At 37.8% G+C, this 24732-nt stretch overlaps 2 protein-coding genes across 8 annotated transcripts in view; one reads left to right on the forward strand and one right to left on the reverse strand.

Annotated features, from left to right (window-relative positions):
• The first annotated feature begins 4837 nt into the window (after window positions 1-4837).
• Window positions 4838-10223, forward strand: LOC137253091 (uncharacterized). Its single transcript, XM_067789450.1, has 2 exons — window positions 4838-5937; window positions 7254-10223. The coding sequence occupies exons 1-2, from the start codon at window positions 5346-5348 to the stop codon at window positions 7691-7693; spliced, it is 1032 nt and encodes a 343-aa protein (XP_067645551.1). The 5' UTR covers window positions 4838-5345; the 3' UTR covers window positions 7694-10223.
• The window catches only part of Tsp74F (Tetraspanin 74F), a 107277-nt gene continuing 91501 nt past the window's right edge, over window positions 8957-24732 (reverse strand). For all 7 annotated transcript variants that reach the window (XM_067789452.1, XM_067789455.1, XM_067789453.1 and 4 more), the window contains 4 exons: window positions 21987-22178; window positions 11599-11694; window positions 11234-11530; window positions 8957-11153 (listed from right to left, as the gene is read on the reverse strand). In XM_067789452.1, coding sequence (XP_067645553.1) covers window positions 11106-11153; window positions 11234-11530; window positions 11599-11694; window positions 21987-22178 — 633 coding nt within the window. In that variant the 3' untranslated portion in view covers window positions 8957-11105. The remainder of the gene's footprint in view (window positions 11154-11233; window positions 11531-11598; window positions 11695-21986; window positions 22179-24732) is intronic.

Raw genomic sequence — 24732 nt, forward strand, 5'->3', positions numbered from 1 at the left:
TCTTCGGTGTGGTAGGCGGAGCACGCTACCATATAAAATACAAACGTTTCCGAAACAATTTTTGAACCACCTTTTTTTATGCAGATGCAAACGGAGGTCCTTCGTCATCTTAAAAAAGGAAAGCATGGTTGATCCTGTAGAAAAATTTCGCTGTGGAGTGTCGCCAGAATCTTGCTATCGTTTCGCGTATTTCGACTGAGACCGCAGTTTATCGAACTACCGTTAGTCTACGTGCTGATATGCCGCAACTCAAATGAAACTGATCGATATAACGTAAGTACCTGCCGTCGTCGCTCTGACCTTACGTTGCAACAATGCACACGGATCGTGGGACGTTTGGCCAGCGCCAAAGAATCATTTTCCTTGGTAGCAATTGATCATATGAGTGAACACATCATCACCTTGGTGCATTTGGAGGGCTATGTAAATCCTCCTCCAGTATATGGGTCATGGCAACTGGTTTTAATTCAACTCCACATTCGATCTAAGCAACTCTTCCACATTTGTATATCAACCACAGCTCCCACGATGCTTACAATGGGCCGTAGGCTAAGTTGGTTTGACGTGGCCGCCTCCGCTGCTTACATAGGATATCATAGCCCGTTGTGATACCCCGAAGAAAATTAATACATGAGCATAAACGGAGCAAGCTCCACTGAAGAACCATAACTTCTTAGCTGAAACCCAGATTCAAATTAAATCTGAAGTATGGATTTTCTGCCTATCTTCGCAACCCAAAGAGCTCAGCGTAAGTTCGGCGAAGACGTAGCTACTATTCTGTGATACAATAATCATGCTGACCGAGTAAAGTACCTAAAAGTCCTCCTAAAACCTGAACTGATGTAGTAAGCCTATACTCTCTATTAGCCTGCAAAAAAGTGTTGATAAAAATGGGGTTAAGGCCTGGTTGCAAAAACAGGCGGGTGTGCACACCCAATCAGAGTCTGTTATTCCCCCTTTACGTGGTATGATGTTGCGTAAAATGTTTGTATGCCTTAAGCCGTGGTTACTCACGAACGTACGTAGAAAAAACGTGTCAGCTGACACGACCTATCTTATGAGTGTGCAGTGTAAACGAAAACTCACCGACGTGCAACGCCCGTACGTACGTAGCCCGGAACGTAGAAATCAAAACAATTTTGATTTTTTCCGTAAGAACGTGTCAGCTGATCGCTCTCTCACTAGACAAAGTTGCCCAGTAAACTTTTGTGCGCCAATTTTTGACCGTTTGCAGTCTTATACAAAAACACCTAATTAAAGTTTGAAAAATTGTGAAAATAATTCGAAATAATTATGTAAAAGTGCAGATTAGAAATATGTAATCTATATGTATTTAATTAATATTAATTCCAGCCTTTTACAACATCAAAAATTAAATTGGAAAAAGTTGATGTTTCCATAAACATGCATGCAAAATGGTCAATGGCGACAGTGCTTATCTGTAAACAATACACACACAAATATGTTATGTACATGTACACAGACCCACACAATGATTCCTACGGGCTTGAGAGTTCGGTCAAACGTGCTTCGTACGACAAACGGCCGTACGTACGGCACACGTCGGTGGGTAATTGCCGCATTATGCGGCAGTTAAGCCGTGGTTACTCACGAACGTACGTAGAAAAAACGTGTCAGCTGACACGACCTATCTTATGAGTGTGCAGTGTAAACGAAAAATCACCGACGTGCAACGCCCGTACGTACGTAGCCCGGAACGTAGAAATCAAAACAATTTTGATTTTTTCCGTAAGAACGTGTCAGCTGATCGCTCTCTCACTAGACAGAGTTGCCCAGTAAACTTTTGTGCGCCAATTTTTGACCGTTTGCAATCTTATACAAAAACACCTAATTAAAGTTTGAAAAATTGTGAAAATAATTCGAAATAATTATGTAAAAGTGCAGATTAGAAATATGTAATCTATATGTATTTAATTAATATTAATTCCAGCCTTTTACAACATCAAAAATTAAATTGGAAAAAGTTGATGTTTCCATAAACATGCATGCAAAATGGTCAATGGCAACAGTGCTTATCTGTAAACAATACACACACAAATATGTTATGTACATGTACACAGACGCACACAATGATTCCTACGGGCTTGAGAGTTCGGTCAAACGTGCTTCGTACGACAAACGGCCGTACGTACGGCACACGTCGGTGGGTAATTGCCGCATTACTCACGAACGTACGTACCAAAAACGTGTAATCTGACACGACCTATCTTATGAGTGTGCAATGTAAACGAAAACTCACCGACGTGCAACGCCCGTACGTACGTAGCCCGGAACGTAGAAATCAAAACAATTTTGATTTTTTCCGTAAGAACGTGTCAGCTGATCGCTCTCTCACTAGACAGAGTTGCCTAGTAAACTTTTGTGCGCTAATTTTTGATCGTTTGCAATTTTATGCAAAAACACCTAATTAAAGTTTGAAAAATTGTGAAAATAATTCGAAATAATTATGTAAAAGTGCTGATTATAAATATGTAATCTATTTATACTTATTTAATATGTATTCCGGCCTTTTACAATATCAGAAATTAAATTGGAAAAAGCTGATGTTTCCATAAGCATACATGCAAAATGGTCAATGGCAACAGTGCTTATGTGTGCGTCTGTGTACATGTACATAACATATTTGTGTGTGTATTGTTTACATATATTTTGCATGTATGCTTATGGAAACATCAACTTTTTCCAATTTAATTTTTGATATTGTAAAAGGCCGGAATACATATTAAATAATTATAAATAGATTAAATATTTATAATCAGCACTTTTAAATAATTATTTCGAATTATTTCCATAATTTTTCAAACTTTAATTAGGCGTTTTTGCATAAAATTGCAAACGGTCAAAAATTAGCGCACAAAAGTTTACTAGGCAACTCTGTCTAGTGAGAGAGCGATCAGCTGACACGTTCTTACGGAAAAAATCAAAATTGTTTTGATTTCTACGTTCCGGGCTACGTACGTACGGGCGTTGCACGTCGGTGAGTTTTCGTTTACATTGCACACTCATAAGATAGGTCGTGTCAGCTGACACGTTTTTTCTACGTACGTTCGTGGGTAACTGCCGCATTAATCCAAAACTGAAGCTGTAGATCGATTTCTATAGTTCATTAATTTTAGGACGGATGTTAAGTGTTTACCCAGAGAGTAGTCCCTGAAATTAAAATGTAAGTGTTAGTGGAAGCGAAAGCATGAGCATCCCAGTAGGAAATTAAAGTTAAAATTACAACATGCAGAGGATGCATTTATAGCAAAAATTTTGGAAATTTTCATTTTTGATTCAGAAATAGTTTGAAATATTCTCAGTCCCTCAAATATCGCAAAAAAAGAGGCGATCATTTGTTTAAAAAATCATATTTCCGAATGTAAAACATTTGCCGCAACCGGGGAAATACAAAATGTTTAAAATATATGGAGCTGACTTAAAAAATGAAAGCATAAAGATACATTCAAGTCAACCTTTTTAACATTCTATAGTAGTTTTTTGCAGCGCTGAAGTTAAATTTTTTGCCTCAGAAAAAAAATGAGTCCAGAATGAAATTGTTACAACTTTTGTTGAAATAATGTAAAAAACTCATATTGAAGTGAAAAATCATTTAATATAACACACCCAAAAAGGTAAAATCCCAAACATAAACATGTTTAGAAGATGAGCTATATATATGAAAGGGCCGTCATACCAGTTGCGTTTCCAAATCGTAATATTTCTCACAGGGAACCTTAACATTTTTGCGATAGCCCTGCGCAGTGTTTATCATAGATGAATGGATTTGCAACTCTTTGTTTCGAGAGAGCGCTGTCAAAATGCACATTTTTTATAACATTTATCAATGATGACACTCCAAACAAAAATGAATAGATCTGAAAATGGGGATTTTTGACATACATTATAGTTTCAATCATTTAATAAAATGATAGTCGTAAAATATTTATTTCCTTAAAGTTATTTTACAATAATACGACTAGTTAGAGTTAAATATAAACAAATCTAAGTAAAATTAACATTTCGATTAAATTAATTAGTCAAATATTGTAACGCATTTAACTCGTAGTGAAAACCATATATTCCTTTGAAATTTCAGTACATCGGACCTATGATATAATAGTTGACATTATTTAATGGATAGGGCTTATCCTACATGTCTGGCGTTCCAGGTTCTGTGATCAAAATGGACTGGTTGCATCGGGAGTTCATATTTACAAAACCTGTTTTTAGTGATAACTTTTGAATGGGAAATAATATTTACCCTCCGCCTTCGAACTAATAACACTTACACTAAAACAAGTATTTTTACCCTTTTCCCACAATTTTTGAACGCTATTCTACAGTTGTAGGTCAAACTAAAGCTAACCAAAATTTTTGGCACATTTTTCGTTTTGGCTGGCACATTTTTTGTTCTGGCACCCGCTGGCGCGAGGGATTTATCTGTGATTGTTGCCAGCAACAACTAGAAGATAAATCCCTCGTGAGAGCGAAAATATGAGAGCGTAAACAAAAGATTCGTATCAATCTAATCTATGGTGTTTATTCGGTGCTGTCTCGCTAACGACTAATGATGGAGAGTAAGAATATAGGGCTGACTACATTCAACACGGCGTCTACAGACCACAACCACAATAAAGCAAAGCTTGACGACAATCGTAGCCAAGCTTTGGCTTCTTGATTACTTTACCAATATAAATTACAGCAAACAGTGGCGAAAAATTTTGAAAAAAATATTAATTATGTTCAAAAAACTCCCAAAATAATGATTTTAGCTTTTATTATCTGTAATTTACTTCTATTTTAATTTTTATTGACAAAATAAAAAGGACGCCACTCACTGCCGCTTCCCAAAAATAGAACTAGGTATAATCTGGCTACAACGGCTTTCGTGATTGATTGTCGTGCCGCTCTCTCGACACTCGTAAGAATATGTGTAAAAATAATATTACAGATATGGTGGCTACACCGCCATCGTGGATGTGATCACTTAAGGAAAAACAAATTTTTATAAGAAAAAGTTATAAAATACAACTACAAAAACAAACTAAGCTCGTAATTTTTCTTCTGCCAATTCCTCCTTTTTTCTCCCTCCCCCGGAAAAAATACCTTTGTATGTACTACAACGAAAATTACAACAACTACAACACCAATATAATAACAACAACTGTGATCTCACTGCCCATGTATCTTCGGAAATGAATTATATAATGTCATGCGCCCGATTTTGTTAAAAATGTATACAACAACAAAAATTGCACCAAAAAATATACCACTTGGGTGAAAAACAAAAAAAAATGTTAATTGTTTGAAAATTGAAGGTCCATGAACGTCAAACTGCACGCATGCGCACACGTTCCGAATGGTTTTTGGGTCCTAGGGATAGTGAATTGACACTAAATTTGCCCAACACATTCAGTAATTGTTGTTTGGCTGCTGTACAACAACAGCAGCAACAATACGATTACCAACAGCAACAACAATATTTGCAATTTCCACAGCACAGTTATCTGGGCGGTGGCAGTACGCGCGATATGCGCACACATCGTACGGCTGACGTCGATGATGATGATGAGAACAGTTTAGTGATTGGTGGCAGTGGTGGAGGAGGCGGTAGTGGTGGTGCAGTTTATACGTATTATAAAAAACGACTGCAACAACAACAAAGAAATGGTGCACGTCAGCTTTTGCAGGCTGAGCAAATGATGGATACAGATGATATAGGCGGCGATAATACGTATTGCGATTATGGTGCAACAAGGAAAAAGCAACGACAACAAAAACACTTTCTACAAGTTGATACAGCCAATTTGCATTTAGGTCGAAGATCGCCAGCGTTGCATGCTGTGACGGCTGCTCAAAATGGCAGTGAGGTTCGGCGCATCTATTTGGATGTGAATACAGCAGCAGCAGCACCACCAACAACAACAAATATTGGTAGCTATGTTACCTGTACTTCTACTACTAATTGTTCTACTACTACTACTTGTAAAAATAATAATGATCCAAAATGTTTAAACTATTATAATTATAAAGCGAATGATTTTAAAACAAGTAGTACTAGTACGATTGTTACTACTACTACCTTTTCTACACCTTTTTCTACTACTATTTTTTCTGCTTTTTAACTACTATACAAAAAAATTCAATTTCAATTATTAGTAAATTTTCTTTTGATATTAACAAGTACAACTACAAACTTAATAGTAATAATAATAACAATAATATAAATAATATTATTAAAAAAGATTATTTTGTAGAGAATTTTATCAGCCAATATAAACTAAAAATTAATAACACCAACTATATATTGCTAGCAAATAGCCAATAAACTAATGAACATTAGGATGGAGCGAAATTTACAAAATTGTCTGCTGATTTATAAATTGAATTAATTATGTAATTAAAACTGTACATACGAAGCGTTTTTAAAAAAATTCGAAGTTTCTTTGCATCTGTATGAAAATTTAGAATATTTTAATTAAAATTTTGTTCGAAGTTTAGAATTTTTTCGAAGTCGTGTTTGAAATTGGTTAGTCGCTGTATACACACGAATATGTTTGTTGCTGAAACTCGTACCTTTGTGAAGAGGTGCCGTTGCAAGCGGACGGGAACCGAGTTTCTTGTGTTCGGCAACTTGATTTGTGCTGTTTCTTTTTCGTTTTAAAGGTCTTTTTATTTGGATATTATTTTATTAGAATGAACTTTTTACTGATTTTGACCACAGATATTTATAATTTTATTTGAAATTTCCAATATTTCACCATTAGTTTTTAAATTTTCATAACAGGAAAAAAGTGTTTAGAAATTTAACAAAATGTCAGATTGTTGCATGGAAAGAGTAGCCGTGTGCAAATAAGATACGCAACTCCAAAACAGAAGTTGCCGATAATAAGCAACAAAGCTTTTTGTGTGTAAACAGCGACTTAAAGAACTCTTTGAATTTTTTCCAAAAGTAACGAATATAAATAAAGATAAAAAATAATTTATTAGATTTGGTAATTTTGACTGCTATTTTCGAGTTGGAATATATATGTTCGTTGGCATAAAGAAGTATTTACTACAGCTTCTGAATTCTTTGTCGAAGCCGAAAAACTTTAACAATAACTCGATTCTCTTTTCTACGCAACGAGTTCAACCCCAAGCAAGCAAATTTTTTCTCGCTCCATCCTAATGAACAAAACCAAAACCACAACAAAAATGACAATTACATCAACTAAATAATTTATCTAACACTAAATGTTCACATTCAGCAACATCAACAACAACAAAACCAATAACCGCACATTATGATCTACTACTACACCATCGTAGTGATAATCATTATCATCATCGCCACGATCATGAACACCATCATTGTCATTATCCTCCATGCCCTAGAAACAGTATTGCTGATTCCTCTTCTTCATATCCAATACAACGGTCACAGCCACATCAACATCATCATCATCCGCAACGCCGTTGCACAGCAAATCAGACAGCAACACAAGAACGTCGCTATTCCTCCATGCTGCTACCCAATCATTACCATTCAACCGATTCTGTGCTTTATTGTGATGTCGATTTGGATGTGGATATTGTTGAGGATGACGTGCAGACACCATCATCCCTGCCATCACCATCTCCAGCACGCTTATACTTCAGTCCACGTAAGCAAATTGTCGCAACCACCAACAAAGGGCGTTCGTTATAAGTCTACGCTCGGGAATGCTGTGGATCATTGAGAGACTTGAGAAGCAGATGTCGTGAAATTTTCGCATACGTGAAATGTGATAGGCAGATGTCGCCGTTGTTTTCATTTAACTCATACGGCGAAAGGCTAAGCAGCGACATCTATTTTTGAAGAAGTAGGTATATTAAAGGCCGCGTTGCCAACCTAAAAAGAAGTAATTAGCAAATTATCTGGCTCACAAATTGAACCAGACTTCTATCTGGATTTATCTGACTCAAATCGTTGTTGTTGCATTTACATGCAAAATTATTTATCTGGCTCAGGATTTTGCCACCGGATGATAGCTATTGGTGCTTTATCGGTAACCGTATCGGTAGCCTTTTATCAGCTGATTCGACCAACCTTATGAGAATCAATGCAATCGATTATTGGTGCCGCTAAGGTCGTAACCGTATCGTAGCCAACCAATTGGTTTTTGCTTTACCGTCGTAACGATAAACAGCTGATTACGTTAGGGATATGACTACAGCGATACGACATAGGCACCAATGACTCCCGCTTAAGTCTTGTTCTTAGCTCAAGCATACCACTACCCACTACTGGGGGAGAAAATCAGTCAAATGTAGTTAAATACCATAGTTTTGTAAACTTTGTTAGGGTTAGACCATTAGGAAAAGTGGGCGTGGTCTTTAACCGATTTTGATTGCCTTAACTCAGTCTATATAATTTAGCATGGATAGTGTCTCTGCCAAATTTCAATGTAATGTCTTTAACGGCTTTTGATTTACGGCTTGTTATACTTCCAAAATTTCTTTTTCTAAATTCCCAAAATTTTTAGGAATTTATATTTTGCCTCATAAAACCAATCCACCTACCAAATTTCATTAGCTTCGTGGAATTCCGTTTTGGATTATCTAATTTTTTCCATTTTTCTAACTTTTCAATATCGAGAAAGTGGGTGTGGTTATCGTCCGATTTCGCTCATCTTCAATACCAATCTATTCTGGGTCCAGATAAGCCCGTTTACTGGTGAAGATATCTCAATATTTGGCTTACATGGCTTAATCAAATTTGTTTTCGATACTGATTATTTTGTTATATGGAAGTCTATATCTATCACGATTCCTTTATACCTGTACAACCAACCGTTGGCCAATCAAAATTATAATACCCAGTGTACAAGTACAACTGGGTATAAAAAACACGGAAAAAATGTTAAAAAATGTTATACAAAATTTTATGAATTTGCGTAAGAGCGTCGCGGATTGTACGAATTAATCCCTATTTTAAAAGTACGGAATTTGACTTTTATTTATTAGAAATTCTTAAAACTACTTTAAGTAAATTTAGCATACAATTAAAAATTTTAAAAATAAGTAAACACAATACTACATTCTTTAATACATGTACAATACCTCGATACAATCCAGAACAAAAAATAACGAAAATATTAATTACAGATATTTACGAGAAGTTTTTTTACAATTTGCGAACCAACAGCCTGGCTGCAAAGGTATGTTTTAACTATGCAGTATAAAGCGCAAAAATATTTGTATTATTGTTTTAAGCCTTGCATAAGTATGAAAAGTAAAAAGAATATTTTTTGACCGAATAATACAGTTTTTTAAGTTGTTTAATTTAAATTTTCAAAATTTTTATAATTTGTTTTTGTATTTAAATGCATTTTATTTATGTTATGTAAGTTATCTAACTTTAAATTTGTATTTTTTTTTTCTATTCACACATTATTTTGTGCCTAAAAGTATGCAAATATTTTGCTAAATTTCCACATAATAGTTTAATATGGTTGAGAGTGGCATACTTTTAGGCTGCTTCTTCCACATTTCATTAATATTTACGTGCTTATATTATATTACAAAAAACTTAAACAGTAAATATCTTACAAAAATTTCACGAATTTTCTTTCTTATTTATGTATGTAAGTGGCCATATGAACTTAAGTACATAAGAATTCGAAAATAATACTTTTTTTTTTTTGAATTAGCAGCGACAACAAAATATCGCAAGAGACAAAGAGGGTTTGAAAATATTTTGAATACTTTATTTACTAGGTACACAGAAAGAAGCAATTGATAACACAAACAAATTATTAATCTTATTTTTTGCTAACGCAAAACTAGCCGTACTTCTTTGGAGATATGTTGCCTTACCGTTGCATATTTTTAGGCGCTTATGCCGCTAGACGATATTTTAGTTAAAAAAGTGTAGGTATATCCCTGCAAAAAATCGTGCGATTAATCACTAAAGAGATTGATCTCCGATTGAACTATTTTGTCTACATTTGGGCATAATTGATGCCCTTTAGTCCCTTTCGGGTATAGTTGGGATTAGCCAGTTTAAAATCTATATAGCCCATTTTAAGAAATATTAAAAAAAACGGCAACGAAATTGTTAAAAAATAAAAAGATTACAGGTGATTGAATCGAATTATTTAAGAAAAATGCGGAGCCCTATACCGAACCTAAATTACTAGGACTTAACGACTTTGCCGTAGTTAGGGTTAAATTTGCGAAGCATAAAAAAAATAAAATTAATGTAAGGCGCGATAACCTCCGAAGAGATCTAAGGCCGAGCTTCTCTTCCAATTTGCGTCGTGCTCCTCTTGATTTTTCCCTACAAATTGGCCGGACGGGACCTACATGTTTTATGCCGACTCCGAACGGCATCTGCAAGGCAGATGAGTTTTACTTAGAGCTTTTCATGGCAGAAATACAATCGGAGCGCTTGCCAGACACTGCCGAGGGGCGACCCCGCTTAGAAAAATTTTCTTCTGATTGAAAAATCTTATTTCTAAAATTTTGATGTTGCTTTGCCCGGGAGTTGAACCCAGGGCATACGGTGTGATAGGCGGAGCACGCTACCATCACACCACGGTGGCCGCTTTGCGAAGAATACTATTTATTTCTTTTTGAAAAGCGGGCCAACAACTTACAACAAATAGATTTAGTTGTTTGGCCAACCCTTCGATTGTGTTTCTGCCATGAAAAACGCGACTTCGCGCTATTTAATTCCTTATTGAACCGAAAAGGGACTAGGCTTTATATGTTCCCATATGGCTACAAAGGGGATTCGTCCTATCAATCCCTTTCGGGTCTAAATGGATACAATTAGTCTCTTCATAGGACATGTTAAAACAAAAGGGAATGGTTCAACTCATACAAAAAGATCAAAACTGGCATACTCCTTTGCGACTAGTCCCGTATTCATCCTAGAATAATCGCATTTTTTGCAGGGATTTTTGCAGTTTATGTTCAATAATTTTAATATAATTATGTATGTAGCTGTCTGCTTTTTTTTGCATATATGTTTGTAACATTGGTGTGTATGAATTTGTGTAAGCGCTTTAAAATTGCTAATCAGTTGTATGTGTGTATAATTTTTTTCCGGCTAGCCACCCATTACACGCCTGCAACTACTCTATCATATTGAAGAGCAAACAAGAGAATATCATACCAAATATCTGCAAGAAAAATAAAAACATTAGAAGTTAAATATCATATCATCATCATTATCATAATTATCACCAACGTTTTTACATACCATTAATATAGCTACCGCAATTGCCGTACTCCCAATTAATGCTGCATGATCACGTATAAAATTTGTTGTTACATACAAACAACCCTGACTATAGAGATTCGTTATGGTTGGAAATAAGCTGCAATCTTTACGTTGTCCACCAAATAATTCTTGACAACATGATTCCGGCACAGGTCCATAACGATTCCAGTCATGCCATGTATCAACACCACAACATTGTAGGCGCTCTTGTGTTTGATCCCAAGCCAATGTGACATCACGTCGGCTTCCATAGAGTGCCATGGTAGCGCGCATTTCCTACATATAATAGGTGTTATTAAGAACTACGCACGAAAATATTTGAATAGATTTGCAAGTCCTTTTACCTGGCGCATGGTTTGCTGTACTCGCTCTCGAAAGACATAACCCAGTATGCCACCGATCAGCATTGTAACAAAGACTAGCGCCACAATTATGAAGTACTAAAAATGTAAGAAAAACATAATTTTATAATTTGAATAAGATTTCTTCTCTTTTCCACACCCCAATCCCCTCCCTTTTTTGCCCCAGATGCTTCACAAATGTCTTGTGAGCATTTCGGGATGACTTTAAGAACATATCGGCTCTATCTTAAGTATTATGTCGGAACTATTTCGATGCAGTTTCGGTGCTAATTCGGGACATTTACAGGCTTCAGAAGTTTTCCCGAAATGATAATTAAAATATTTTCGAGGCGATTTGAAATTGTTTCAAATCGGTTCCGAAATAGTATAGAAATTATACCTAAATTACTCCCGAATTGATCCTTTAATAGTCCCAAAATGGTTTCGAAATAGTCTCGACATGATCCACAAGTTATTCCGAAATGAACCTAAAATAGTCTTGAAGTGATGCTGAAATTGTTCAAAATTGTTCCTGAAATGATTACAAAAACAATCCATAAGTGATCCCGAAATTTCCCCAAAAGGCATTGAGTTAGAGAGAGAACATTTTGAGAATATTAATGATACTCCAACAGCGGACTCCAAAAAGCCCTCTCTCGTACTGCAACTACGTGATGTAATGGCCCCTACGCTCAGAATCTGTTGGATAAGAAAATATAACTTGTTATATACTGTGTTGTTATATACTGTTTTGTAATCAATCAAATATGCTTTTATTTTTATAAAAGTCTATAAAAAGACAAGCAGGGAGAATATTGTCAATCAGAAAAACGTTTTGAAATAAATATTAAATTATTCATCTTTGTAAAACCTCTTTACTTTAATAAGAATACGTTGAGAGGAATTCAAGAGGTTATGGGCGATACCAAGGATAATTCTTACGGCATAAAGCAGTTTAACGGCTGTGAATTTGACGATTGGGAATTTAGAGTGAAGATCCATTTTGATTCAATTGGATTGTTGGATGTTTTAACGGGCATTCCAACAGAATATGAAGAAAAGTCTGAAGACCACAAGAAAAAGGATAAGAGGGCTAAGGAGCGCTTTGTGACATTTATTCATAATGATAGCTTGTCGTATGTAAGGGATCAAGATAATGCAAGGGGAATGTGGCAGAATTTGAAAGCAGTATTTGCAAGAAAATCGGTGATTAATCAACTAATGGTGCGCAAAAAGCCAGCTACGTTGAGGGTGGGTGAAAAAGAGTCTGTTGCTTCTCATTTGCTGAGGCAGCTGAAAGGAAGTGGAGCTGATTTGAAGGAAGAAGATATCCTGGCACAGTTTTTTCTTACTTTGGGTGATAAATTTGATCCAGTTGTAACAGCATTACAAAGCTTGGAAGGCTTAACATTCAACGTTGTAAAAGAGAGGTTGTTCTTGGAAGAAATCAAACTGGGAAGCAGAGTAGAGGAAGATTCTGAATTGAAGACTGCATTTTCTGGAAAAAAGACATCGAAATTTCAAGGCAAATGCCATAAATGTGGTAAGTTCGGTCACAAAGCTAGGAACTGTTGGATGAAGAAAGCAAAAAAAGCTACAAATCAGAAGGTATGTTTTGTTGCTGGTAAGTTTGATAACGTTGCGGATTTGAAAAAGGAGTATGTGCTATTTAAGTTGGACTCAGGTGCGAGTGATCACATGGTAAGAGATAGAAATTGCTTAAATAATATTAAGAAACTGGATGCTCCTGTGGTGATTCATGTGGCAAAAGATTCACAATGCTTTGAGGCAAGCCGGAGTTACGAGATAATCTGATTTCTGTTAGTAAAATAACGAAAGCTGGATTAAATGTTGTATTTGAATCAAATGGAGCACTTATTCAGAATGATGGTAAGATTATTGCAAATGCGTATCCAAGTGGAAGTTTGTATGAGCTTGAAATTTTAGTAAAGGAAAAATATTTAGTAATGACTAGCTATGGAAGTAATTTAGAGGATTGGCACAAAAGATTGGGTCATACAGGGAAAGAAAATTTGAAGAATTTAATAAGCAGAAATTTGATAAGTTGTTCGATGAAGAATATAAATAGCCTAGATACATGTGAAATTTGCTTGAAAAGTAAGCAAACTAGACTTCCTTTTAATGCAACAAGACATAGAGCAACACGAGTTTTAGAAAGGATACACAGTGATGTCTGTGGTCAAATTGATCATGTAAGATGGGATGGTTCAAAATATATATTGTAACGAATTTTACTTGCAAATCCTCTTATTTGCAATCCTCTGCTAAGTTCAAATCACTAAACTGTTGAATAAATAACTCCAATATTGAACAATGGAAAAATGGCCTTTATTAAAGTACTTCACAATAACACTTATACTTTGCTACTCGCTGGCTTAATAACCAAACTGATAGCTCAAATGAAACTCTACTATTGGCCGCCAGATCGCGTGCTTAATGAATAACTGATTGAGTGCTCAACTCAAACTGAATTACTTCTTACTCGCCTTGCCGCTCCGCTGCTCGTATACGTACATATGTGTAGACGCAATTATTTATTCGTTTATGTAGATACATAATGATTGAATTATTGATGTGAACGTTTGTAGTTTACAGTCTCTCGCGCATACATAGGCGTATAAGTAAATGCATCTGTGTGTGACATCTTTCGGCTGCCTTATATATGTGTATACATGATTTTATTATTGACGTAAATACTGCTTATCGTGGCCTTGGCATCGCCTTAGTGATGGTATAACTTAGTGATGTTAATATCCGTGACACTGCCCTCCACCTAAGTCTGATCGTCCCGATCAGACAAATCTCCCGATCTAACTGCCGCTAGCATCTCCAAATGTACCACTCTTCTAATCCGTGGTTTCCCAGTGGTTTCCCAGTGGTTTGTATGCGGTAGATGGTATCACTGATCTTCTTCACAACCTTGTACGGGCCTTCCCAACTGCACCGAAATTTGGATGGAACACCTTTCCGCCGGTGAGGGTTGTATAACAGTACCAAATCTCCCGCCAAGAAACCTTTCGAATTATTGTTCTCATGGTACCTGTGTTTCATCGTACCACTCAATACCTTGGTTCGTTCCTTCACACTCTGTTGTTTGGCCAATGAACTACTTCGTAGAGCTTGCGCTTGACGGATTGGCTTCGCATAATCAGTATCGTTCCCACATTTCACAACAGTAGTGCGCTCTGGCTTGAAACTACCCTCGCATTCTTTCTCGGAAATTCGTTGCTTCGTTTTTCTGCGACGTTTAGGTTTTTTCAATGCCAGTGTTTCTCTTGCAGGTACTTTTGTTTTTGATTTATTTGGCCCATTCGATCTATCAACCTTTGCCTTTGACTTTTGTGGTCTTTGTCGAGTCTTTTCCACCAGTACCCGATTACTGCTGAACCCTTTTTCCAAACTAAAGTTAAGTGGTATGTCCTGGTTCTTATAGCGCATAATTTTCCTCCGCATATCGATCCTGATGTCATGGTCAACCAAGAAGTCCACTCCCAATATGACTTCATCAACGATCTCCGCCACAACGAATTTGTGTAGAACCATGACTTTTCCAATTAATACCTCACATACCACTTCGCCTTGGACTTCATTATACTCGCCTGTGACGTACGCAACCTTGCTCCAGGTAATGATCTTACTCTCCTGTAGACCAAATCAGATCGAATCAAGGAATGAGATGCCCCCGTATCTACAGTCACTACACGCTCTTTACCATCCACATGCCCTCTGATGGTAAGACTGCTTGATTTCCTTCCAATCTGCGACACAGATATCACAGGACATTCAATAGCCGGGGCAAGTTTTCGTTCTTTACATCTGACACGCTCTTGCTCATTTCCGCCAGCTTTGCGTTTACGGCCACCCACATTGTTGGAACTATTAGGACCAAGATCGCAATGACGTGCAATGTGACCTGGGTTGCCGCACTTGAAACATTTACTAACTCCGGCATTTTTCTGTTGTGATCCCTTTAGTGCTTCCAAAATTGTGTCTACCCAACCTGGTCTTTCCACTTCCACACGATGAGCTTTGTATGCTGGTTTACTCAATAGTGAGGCCGTTTCCTGTGTCAATGCATGTGATACCGTTTCAGCAAATGTGAGCTTTGGGTTTGCGTATGTAGCTCGCTTCGTTTCCAATTCTCGTATGCCATTTATAAAGCTCTGAATATTTACCCTTTCAGTATATTCCACGGGTGCGTCTGCATTTGCAAGATGAGCCAATCTTTCAACATCTGAGGCAAACTCCTGCAAAGTCTCATTCGCTCTTTGGTGACGGTTTTGCAACTCAATTTGGAATATCTGTTTCCTATGCTCGCTTCCATAACGTCTCTCGACAGCGGCCATCATTGCTTCATAGTTGTTCCGCTCTCCTTCGGGAATCGTCTGTAGGATTTCGGCTGCTGGCCCTTTCAATGCTACGAACAGAGCTGCAACTTTATCTTCAGCATTCCAGCTGTTCGCTGCCGACGTCTTCTCAAATTGGAGCTTAAATACCTGGAATGGAACAGAACCATCAAACGTTGGGGATTTTACCTTCAGAGTAGACATTGAAGTGATTGGACGGTTCAATTGTAACTCCTGAATCCGATCCTTCAAAGCATCTATTTCGGCCTCCATTTTATCTTGTCGCCCACTGAACCCTTCCTGAAACTGTGTTAGTTTTTCTTCCATACGCGATTCTAGTTGTGCAGAGATCTGCGATGATACCTGTGCTGAAATTTGTGTCGACATTTCGGATATACGTGCCTCTTGTGCTTCAATTTTAGATGTTATTTCTGACGACATTTCTGAGATACGTGTCTCCTGTGATTCAATCTTCGCTGTTATACGTGTCTCTTGGGATTCCATCTGTGATAACATATACGTTTTCTGTTCTTGCAGTTGTGATGACATGTTGGTGGATATTTGTGATGACATTTCTGTTATACGTGCCTCTTCTGCTTCCAGTTGAGATGCCAGTTGAGATGTTATTTCTGTCTTTTGCGATTCCAGTTGGGATGCCAATTGTGACGACATTGATGCTACTGTCGATGTTTGTGCAGATATTGCAGCCAATATCATGTTCAAGTCTGTGCTGCTAACCGTCTGCGATGTTTCGTTTTTCTCTTCAATTTTCGTTGTCTCCTCGCCAGAAGATGAAAGACATACTCTTCCACATCAATTCCTTCTGCTTCCATTGCCTCTCGTAGCCGTGCCTGAAGTTCAAGTTTAACGCCGCTTGTATTCAATCCACGGCTCTCCAACTCCTTCTTCAGTTGCTGGATCTTCAATTCACTGAACTTTGCCATGTCCTTGTTGTCCTCTGGAATTTATCCAACAATTCCTCTTCTGACACCTATTGTAACGAATTTTACTTGCAAATCCTCTTATTTGCAATCCTCTGATAAGTTCGAATCACTAAACTGTTGAATAAATAACTCCAATATTGAACAATGGAAAATGGCCTTTATTAAAGTACTTCACAATAACACTTATACTTTGCTACTCGCTGGCTTAATAACCAAACTGATAGCTCAAATGAAACTCTACTATTGGCCGCCAGATCGCGTGCTTAATCAATAACTGATTGAGTGCTCAACTCAAACTGAATTACTTCTTACTCGCCTGGCCCGCTTTTATAGTTTACGCTGCATACTTCTAGGCTCTTCGATTTCCAGAACTTACTAGTTTGTTTCGGCTACAAAATCGCCAGCCGCAACTACGTGCACAAATTATTGCTCTCTCTCGTGACAACTCAGATAAGATATATGCACTCCGCTGCTCGTAGACGCAATTATTTATTCGTTTATGTAGATACATAATGATTGAATTATTGATGTGAACGTTTGTAGTTTACAGTCTCTCGCACATACATAGGCGTATAAGTAAATGCATCTGTGTGTGACATCTTTCGGCTGCCTTATATATGTGTATACATGATTTGATTATTGACGTAAATACTGCTTATCGTGGTCTTGGCATCGCCTTAGTGATGGTATAACTTAGTGATGTTAATATCCGTGACAATATTATCGTTTATTGATGATTTTAGTCATTTTGCATTTATTTATCTTTTGAAAAAGAAGTCGGAAGTATTTGGTAAATTTAAGCAGTATGAAGCAATGACGTCAGCAATGTTTTCAACGAAAATATCAAGATTAACTGTTGACAATGGCACAGAATATTTTTCAAGAGATCAGAAAGATTGGTATGTTTCGAAAGGAATTCAGGTATAAACCGCCATAGCGTATACGCCTCAGCAAAATGGGGTTGCTGAAAGGTTTAATCGAACACTTACAGAAAAGATAAGGGGTATGCTTTTACAGCCTTCTTTACCAAGACGAATGTGGTGCGAAGCAGCGTTGACTGGAGTGTATATCATCAATCGATTGCCAACAAAATCACTTAAGAAGGATACTACACCTGCGGAAATTTGATATGGGTATAAGGAAAATTTTAACAAGATCAAAATATTTGGTTGCAAAGCGTTTGCTTGTGTGACGTATAAAAAGAGAAGTAAGTTGGACGATAGAAGTACTAAATGTGTATTTATTGGGTAGACACCGATTGGTTATCGTCTTTGGGACTTGGAAAATTATAAATTAATAGTAGCTCGAGATGTGATTTTTGATGAAAATAATTTTCCATTCATAGAAAACATCAAAGATAAGCAAAACACAAATGTAATAAGATGTTTCGAGCAAGAGGGGGAAGCAATTGAAGATGTCGAACCATGCATTGAATCAATCGAGGAAGTTGTGGAATCTCATGACGGAGAATTGACTGATGATGTTTTTCAAGATTCAAGTGAAGTTCTGGAGGTCGAGGTACAAGTGGTGGAAGAACCAATATCGGGATCTGACAATAGAGATCAACCAAAAAGATGTGAACGTCTACGTCAAAAGAGTTTCCTAAATATGTTTGGCTATGCTAATTTAAGTACATCTTCCATTGAAATACTCTGAAATATTCGGCAGAGATGATACAGAACTTTGGGTCAAAGCAGTGGAGGATGAATTGAATTCTATGGATATAAATATAATTTCGAAATTAGTAGAGTTATCAGGTGAACCTAAAGTCCTTAAGTCAAAATGGATATTCACAATTAAAGAAAATGATGGAGGTGTACCAGTGCGATATAAAGCGAGACTTTTAGTAAAGGGATATATGCAACAAGAAGGAGTTGATTTTTATGAGACATTTGCTCCTGTAGCAAATTTATCTACAATAAGAGTAGTGCTGTTGGCATAAAAAATAATTTATATCTTCATCATCTTGATGTAAAGACGGCTTCCCTGCATGGAGATTTGAAGGAGGATGTATATATTCATGTACCAGAAGGCGTAACATCAAAAGGGAATAATTAATGCAAGCTACTTAAATTATTTTATGGTCTAAAACAAGCACCAAAGTGTTGGAATGAAAAATTCAATACTTTTGTATTGAAATTAGGTTTTCCCAACATGACTACTGTTTGTACAGTAAGATTGAGGATAGTCTCATTATAATAATTGTTTTGTATGTTGATGACTTGTTGATAGCTGGATCTAAGAACCAAGTATTTAATTTAAAGACACAGCTATCTAAAGAATTTGAAATGACAGATTGCGGAGAGTTAAAATATTTTTTTGGGAGTAAAAGTTGAAAAGGGTAACAATGAGTTATATTTGTCACAAGAAAATTATATTCAAAAAGTGTTGGTAAAATTTAAAATGCATGATTGCAAGAGTTTTAATAAAGGAAATTATCAGGAACTATTAGGTAGTTTAATGTATACTATGCTTTCAGTTCGACTGGATATTTGTTTTGCAGTAAGTAAGTAAGCTATTTGGGTCGTTTTCAACAAAGTCCTGGAAATGAACATTGGCAAGCATTGAAAAGGATAATTCGTTTTTTAAAAGGATCTGTGCAAGTCAAGATGAAATTTGGAAGATACTGTAATATTCCATTAGTAAGGTATGCTGATGCAGATTGCGGAGGTGATACTAACGACAGAAAGTCCACAAGCGGATTTGTATTCAAAGTTGTTGGATGTACAGTGTCATGTTCTAGCAAGAAGCAAATCACTGTAGCAATGTCATCAATTGAAGCCGAGTACGTCGCTTTGAGCAATGCAGTATCAGAAGGACTATGGTTAAAAGGAATTTTAGAAGACTTATATGAAGTAAATTCAAGTTATTCAATAATAATAGACAACAAAGGCTGTATACTCAGATATATGTAATAATTTGGAAAACAAGCGTACGAAGCATATAGATATAAAGCACCATTTCATGAGGGATTACGTTCAGAAAAAAGTAATCAATATTAAATCAATTCCATCGGAGGATCAACTTGCTGATACATATATTCACAAAGGGATTATATAAAATAAGATTTTATAAATTAATGAAGGAACTAAATTTGATTGATCAAGAGGGGGTGTTGGATAAGAAAATATAACTTGTTATATACTGTGTTGTTAGATACTGTTTTGTAATCAATCAAATATGCTTTTATTTTTATAAAAGCCTATAAAAAGACAATCAGGGAGAATATTGTCAGTTAGTCAGAAAAACGTTTTGAAATAAATACTAAATTATTCATCTTTGTAAAAACTCTTTACTTTAATAAGAATACGTTGAGAGGAATTCAAGAGAATCTCACGGAATTTTGAATTGCCCATTGTGAACAAAACTCCTTGGTCAACAATTACTGACTCTGACTCAGAGGTCTGGTTCAAGCATGGATCAAAATTGGATGACGGAAAAACGGGAACTGGCATCTATGGGCCGAACTTCAAGAAATCCATACTAATGTCATGCTTCCCCGAATATTTTTCAGGCAAAAATCCATGCAATAGAGTTTGCGGTTGAGAATGTCTATGAAGAGACTTATCATCGAGGGGTATCCTAATTATATCACACAGCCACACAATCTTACGTGCCTTGCAGTTTTACACAGTTATTTCTAAGCTATGGGATAAATGCATTGAAGTACTAAATGATCTGCGATACAAAAAAACAAGGTTTTGTTAGGATTAGTTCTGGGTATAAGGTACACGAAGCATTTTATGATCCAGAGCGCTTCTATGGAATGACAAAAGCGCAAACTAGGGAAATCATAAGTAACAGGTAAAATAAAGCAGTTCAGACAACACAGTATTGAATGCCAAGGGCAAAGATATTGTTTATACTCCCAGCAATCACAGTATCAGCTAAACTCATTAATCTAAGCAAGAGTACCTACGAACTATTAGGGGGTACTTTACGGAACACTATAGTCTACTATATCATCCCCAGCGGGTTAGGAGGTTAGAATATACCCACTGTAGGTATACCTGTCGTAAGAGGCGACTAAAATATCAGATTCAAAGGGTTGTGTAGCGCAACCTTTTCAGGTTGCCAGCGTAACATATAGCTTCTCCAAACCCAATTGTCAACCTCACCTTCGAGCGGTGAATCCCGTTTCACTAACAGACGAGGCTCTGGCGACCCCAAGCACCTCATGGAACTTGGGGGTGGGGAGGGAGGGATAGCCTGAATGTTTAATGTGGCCATATAATCGTTTCCGATATGGTCGGGCTAGCACCTGAATGGAACTGTGTTACCGGATCTCTATCCGGCAAAGAACCATCACGTCGATAACACTCCCCAAATCCTTCGGGGAGCACCTTATCGATACAACAACAACAACATATCAACTATGTAAGTTAAATCAAACCTATGCAATAATTGTTCGCTTTTGTGAGCTGAGGATGAAACGCCGTTTCATATTTTCTGCAAATGCGTCGCTCTGGCAAAGCAGAGACACTATCATCTAGGTGGAGTGACTCCGGATCCCTTCGTGATGTAGAGTAACAAACCTAAAGATGTACTTGAATACATTAAAAGCCTTCACATACAGTAATACGCTGAAAGGTCAAGCAACATATGGATACCGAATTGGAACTTTAAATTACTCGAGGGCGTACTGCCGTCAACTTTTTTCAAAAGCTTAGTCATACTAATAAAGCCATGTTCAAATTGTTTATACTTCTGGCAACGAAAGTATCAGCGAAGCTCATTAATCTAAGCAGGGAGGGCCTAAGAACTCTCACTAGGTACTATACGGGACACTGTGTTCTACGATATCACCTAAGTAAGTTAAATATATCCGATACTCAAATTTGTTGTTTCTGTGAGCTGGAGGATGAAATGAAAGTTCACATTCTCTGCGAATGCGTCCCTCTGGCAAGGCAGAGGTGGTGTGACTCTTAATCTCTATGTGATATGGAGTAAAAAGCCTGAAAAGGTACTTAGATACATGAAAATCCTTCACATACAATAGATCTGTACAAAGTTCGCAGTCCTTCCAGGTCTAATAAAAATAATAACAATAATAAAGCCCTGTAAGAAGTTTTTAGCTTACCGTTAACAATAAACATTTAACTTCTTTACCCGCTCCCACACAACCCAAAAACGAGAGTAAACAAATTACAACCGAAGTAACTAATAACACGTAGACAGCACCCGAAAATAGATTCGTGCCCAACAGCTCGTTCATGAAACTGCGATCGACGAGGGTCCATAACGTTAATGAGAAAACAGTTGCGCCTCCAATCTGAAAATGAAAAGAACATGAAATACATTCAAATTTCATCAAAAAAAAAAAAAAAAGATTTTATTTATATAAACTACACCTTTTCCAACAATTTTTTGAGAAATGGTAAATTTATTTTTTATCAAATTTCTATACCCATTTCTTAGACAGGTGGGTAGCTTCAGTGGCTGCGACCCAGGCCGACCAAGTAGCCAATGAAAAGCCGTTCTGATGCCTTAAAACTCGTTTGAACTTACTGATTGCTACATCGGATATGTTCTACAACCAGCCCGAGTTGTTTACAAAATCAAGAAATATTTTTCCGATAATCTAGCTAGAGCCGGACATTTACACAGAAAGTGCTCAAAAGTCTCTTTTGCAGTTATGTCTTTACGACTTTTGCAGTGCTCATTATGTGGCATATCCATCTCTTTCGCATGCGTGGTTAAGCCCAATGACCGGCGCAGACCCCTGTCGGTTTATGGGTGTCGGCCCTAGATCTGCCCAGCTGACTCCTTGTCCCCCTTTTACCCCTTTTACTGTAGTCTGGCCATGTATCTCTTGAAATCGCACATTCCGGTGTGCTCTTTCACCCTTTCTGAGCTTTGTCTACGTCAAATCTTCGCATTTCCCCCTTTGCTACCACGAGGCGCTGGTTATTCTCTCCCTTCCTTCCGGTAAGCCCCTACAAGCCAGCTGAACAGCCATCTGATATCCTTCCCCTATGTCCCGCAATACAGTTAATGAATATTTCCATAGCGTCCGTTAACGCAGATGTAACATGCTTGCAGGCCCCTTCTAGATTTTAACTAATGTATGGTTCAGCTAACGCCTTTATTGCTGTTCGGCTGTCAGAAAAAATATACACTTTTCAAGTTATGTTCCGGACCTCGTATGGTTTGCAGGCCTGCCATATTGCGAGAATTTCTGCTTAAAATATACAACAGTATGACGAGAGTTTGAATGACGTAGGAATCTCTAGGGAATACAAGCAGACTCCAGCTTCACACCCAAGTCCATTTTGTAGCCATCGGTGTTGATTAATACCCTTTTATAAGCTAGAACCCTGTTCCTCCTTCAATCATTCCTACTTGGTGTGATAGTGTTATCATCGTCCTTAAACCTTAGTTTGTGGAGATAATTATCAACTTCGTAATTAAAAGTTCCAGGCGAAAGTAAGTCGAGGAAATGCCTTTTCTGAGTATCCTTCCAGCACCTAGATTCCTCCCTGAGTCTCAGTACTGTTTGTGCCGACGTACATAATATGTACATGTCGGAAGCAGGTTATAAATGGATTCTTAAGCCGCCATGTGGCAGGTGCGGCAGGCTCCGGTGGCACCAACGCACACAGTGCAGCTGGTGATATTGTAGTTCCTAATAAGAGCATAAAAAGATACATCAAGCTACATGGCTGTCTCCTGATCGAAATACTCGCAATCAGATCGATCACGTTGTGATAGACGGACGGCATGCCTCCAGTGTTTTAGATGTGCGCACGATCCGCGGACCTAACATCGACTCGGGCCATTATCTCGTTGCAGCCAAAATACGCACCCGCCTCAACGCGGCTAAAACCAAGGAACAAAAAACACAAGGAAAGCTAGACGTCGAAAAGCTTCAATCACAACAGACTGCCAATGATTTCGCAACTCGACTCTCACACCTGCTCTCTGAGAGCACAACTCATCCTGAAGGAATACAGGAGCAGTGGGAGCATATCTCCAAAGCACTTCGTACTGCCGCCGAGGAAAAAATTGGTTACCGGCGGCCACGAAAAAACAACTGGTACGATGAACAATGCCGCGTTGCAACCGAAAGAAAAGACGCTGCCTACAGGGCTACGTTAAAAGCGAGCGCGACAAGAGGAGTGTGTGAACGCTATCGTGAGGGAAGCGAGACGCCTATTCAGGAAGAAAAAAGCAGAAGCAGAAAGGCGTGAGTGAGAGGAGCTTGAGCTGCTAGCCACCAGGAATAACGCCCGAAAATTCTACCAAAAAATACGGCGACAGACGGAAGGTTTTAAGACCGGGGCAAACTCCTGCAGGAATGAAAACGGCGACCTTGTAACTGATGCCCAGAGAGTGCTTAGATTATGGAGTGAATACTTCTCTGCTCTCCTAAATGGAGGCAGCAATTCACCGCGCAGAGATGAAGAACCCGATCCCGCAATCGATGATGGTGGAATATATGTCCCCCCGCCCGATTATGACGAAGTAAGAATAGCAATAACCAGATTGAAAAACAACAAGGCCGTGGGCGCTGATGGATTGCCTGCGGAGCTATTCAAGTTCGGCGGCGAGGAGTTGTTAAGGCGCATGCAGCAGCTTCTTAGGCAAAATATGGGCGGGCGAAAGCATGCCCGACGGTTGGAATCTAAGTGTTCTTTGCCCAGTCCACAAGAAGGGGGATACTGCAAAATGCACCAACTATCGTGGAAGCAGCCTTCTTAATATCGCATATAAGGTCCTTTCAAGTGTATTGTGCGAAAGATTGAAGCCCACCGTGAACCGGCTGATAGTACCTTATCACTGCGGCTTCAGACCTGGTAAATCTACCATCATGATGCGCCAAATCT

The sequence above is a fragment of the Eurosta solidaginis genome, chromosome 5 (assembly GCF_040869045.1).
Source record: "Eurosta solidaginis isolate ZX-2024a chromosome 5, ASM4086904v1, whole genome shotgun sequence".
Lineage (NCBI taxonomy): Eukaryota > Metazoa > Arthropoda > Insecta > Diptera > Tephritidae > Eurosta > Eurosta solidaginis.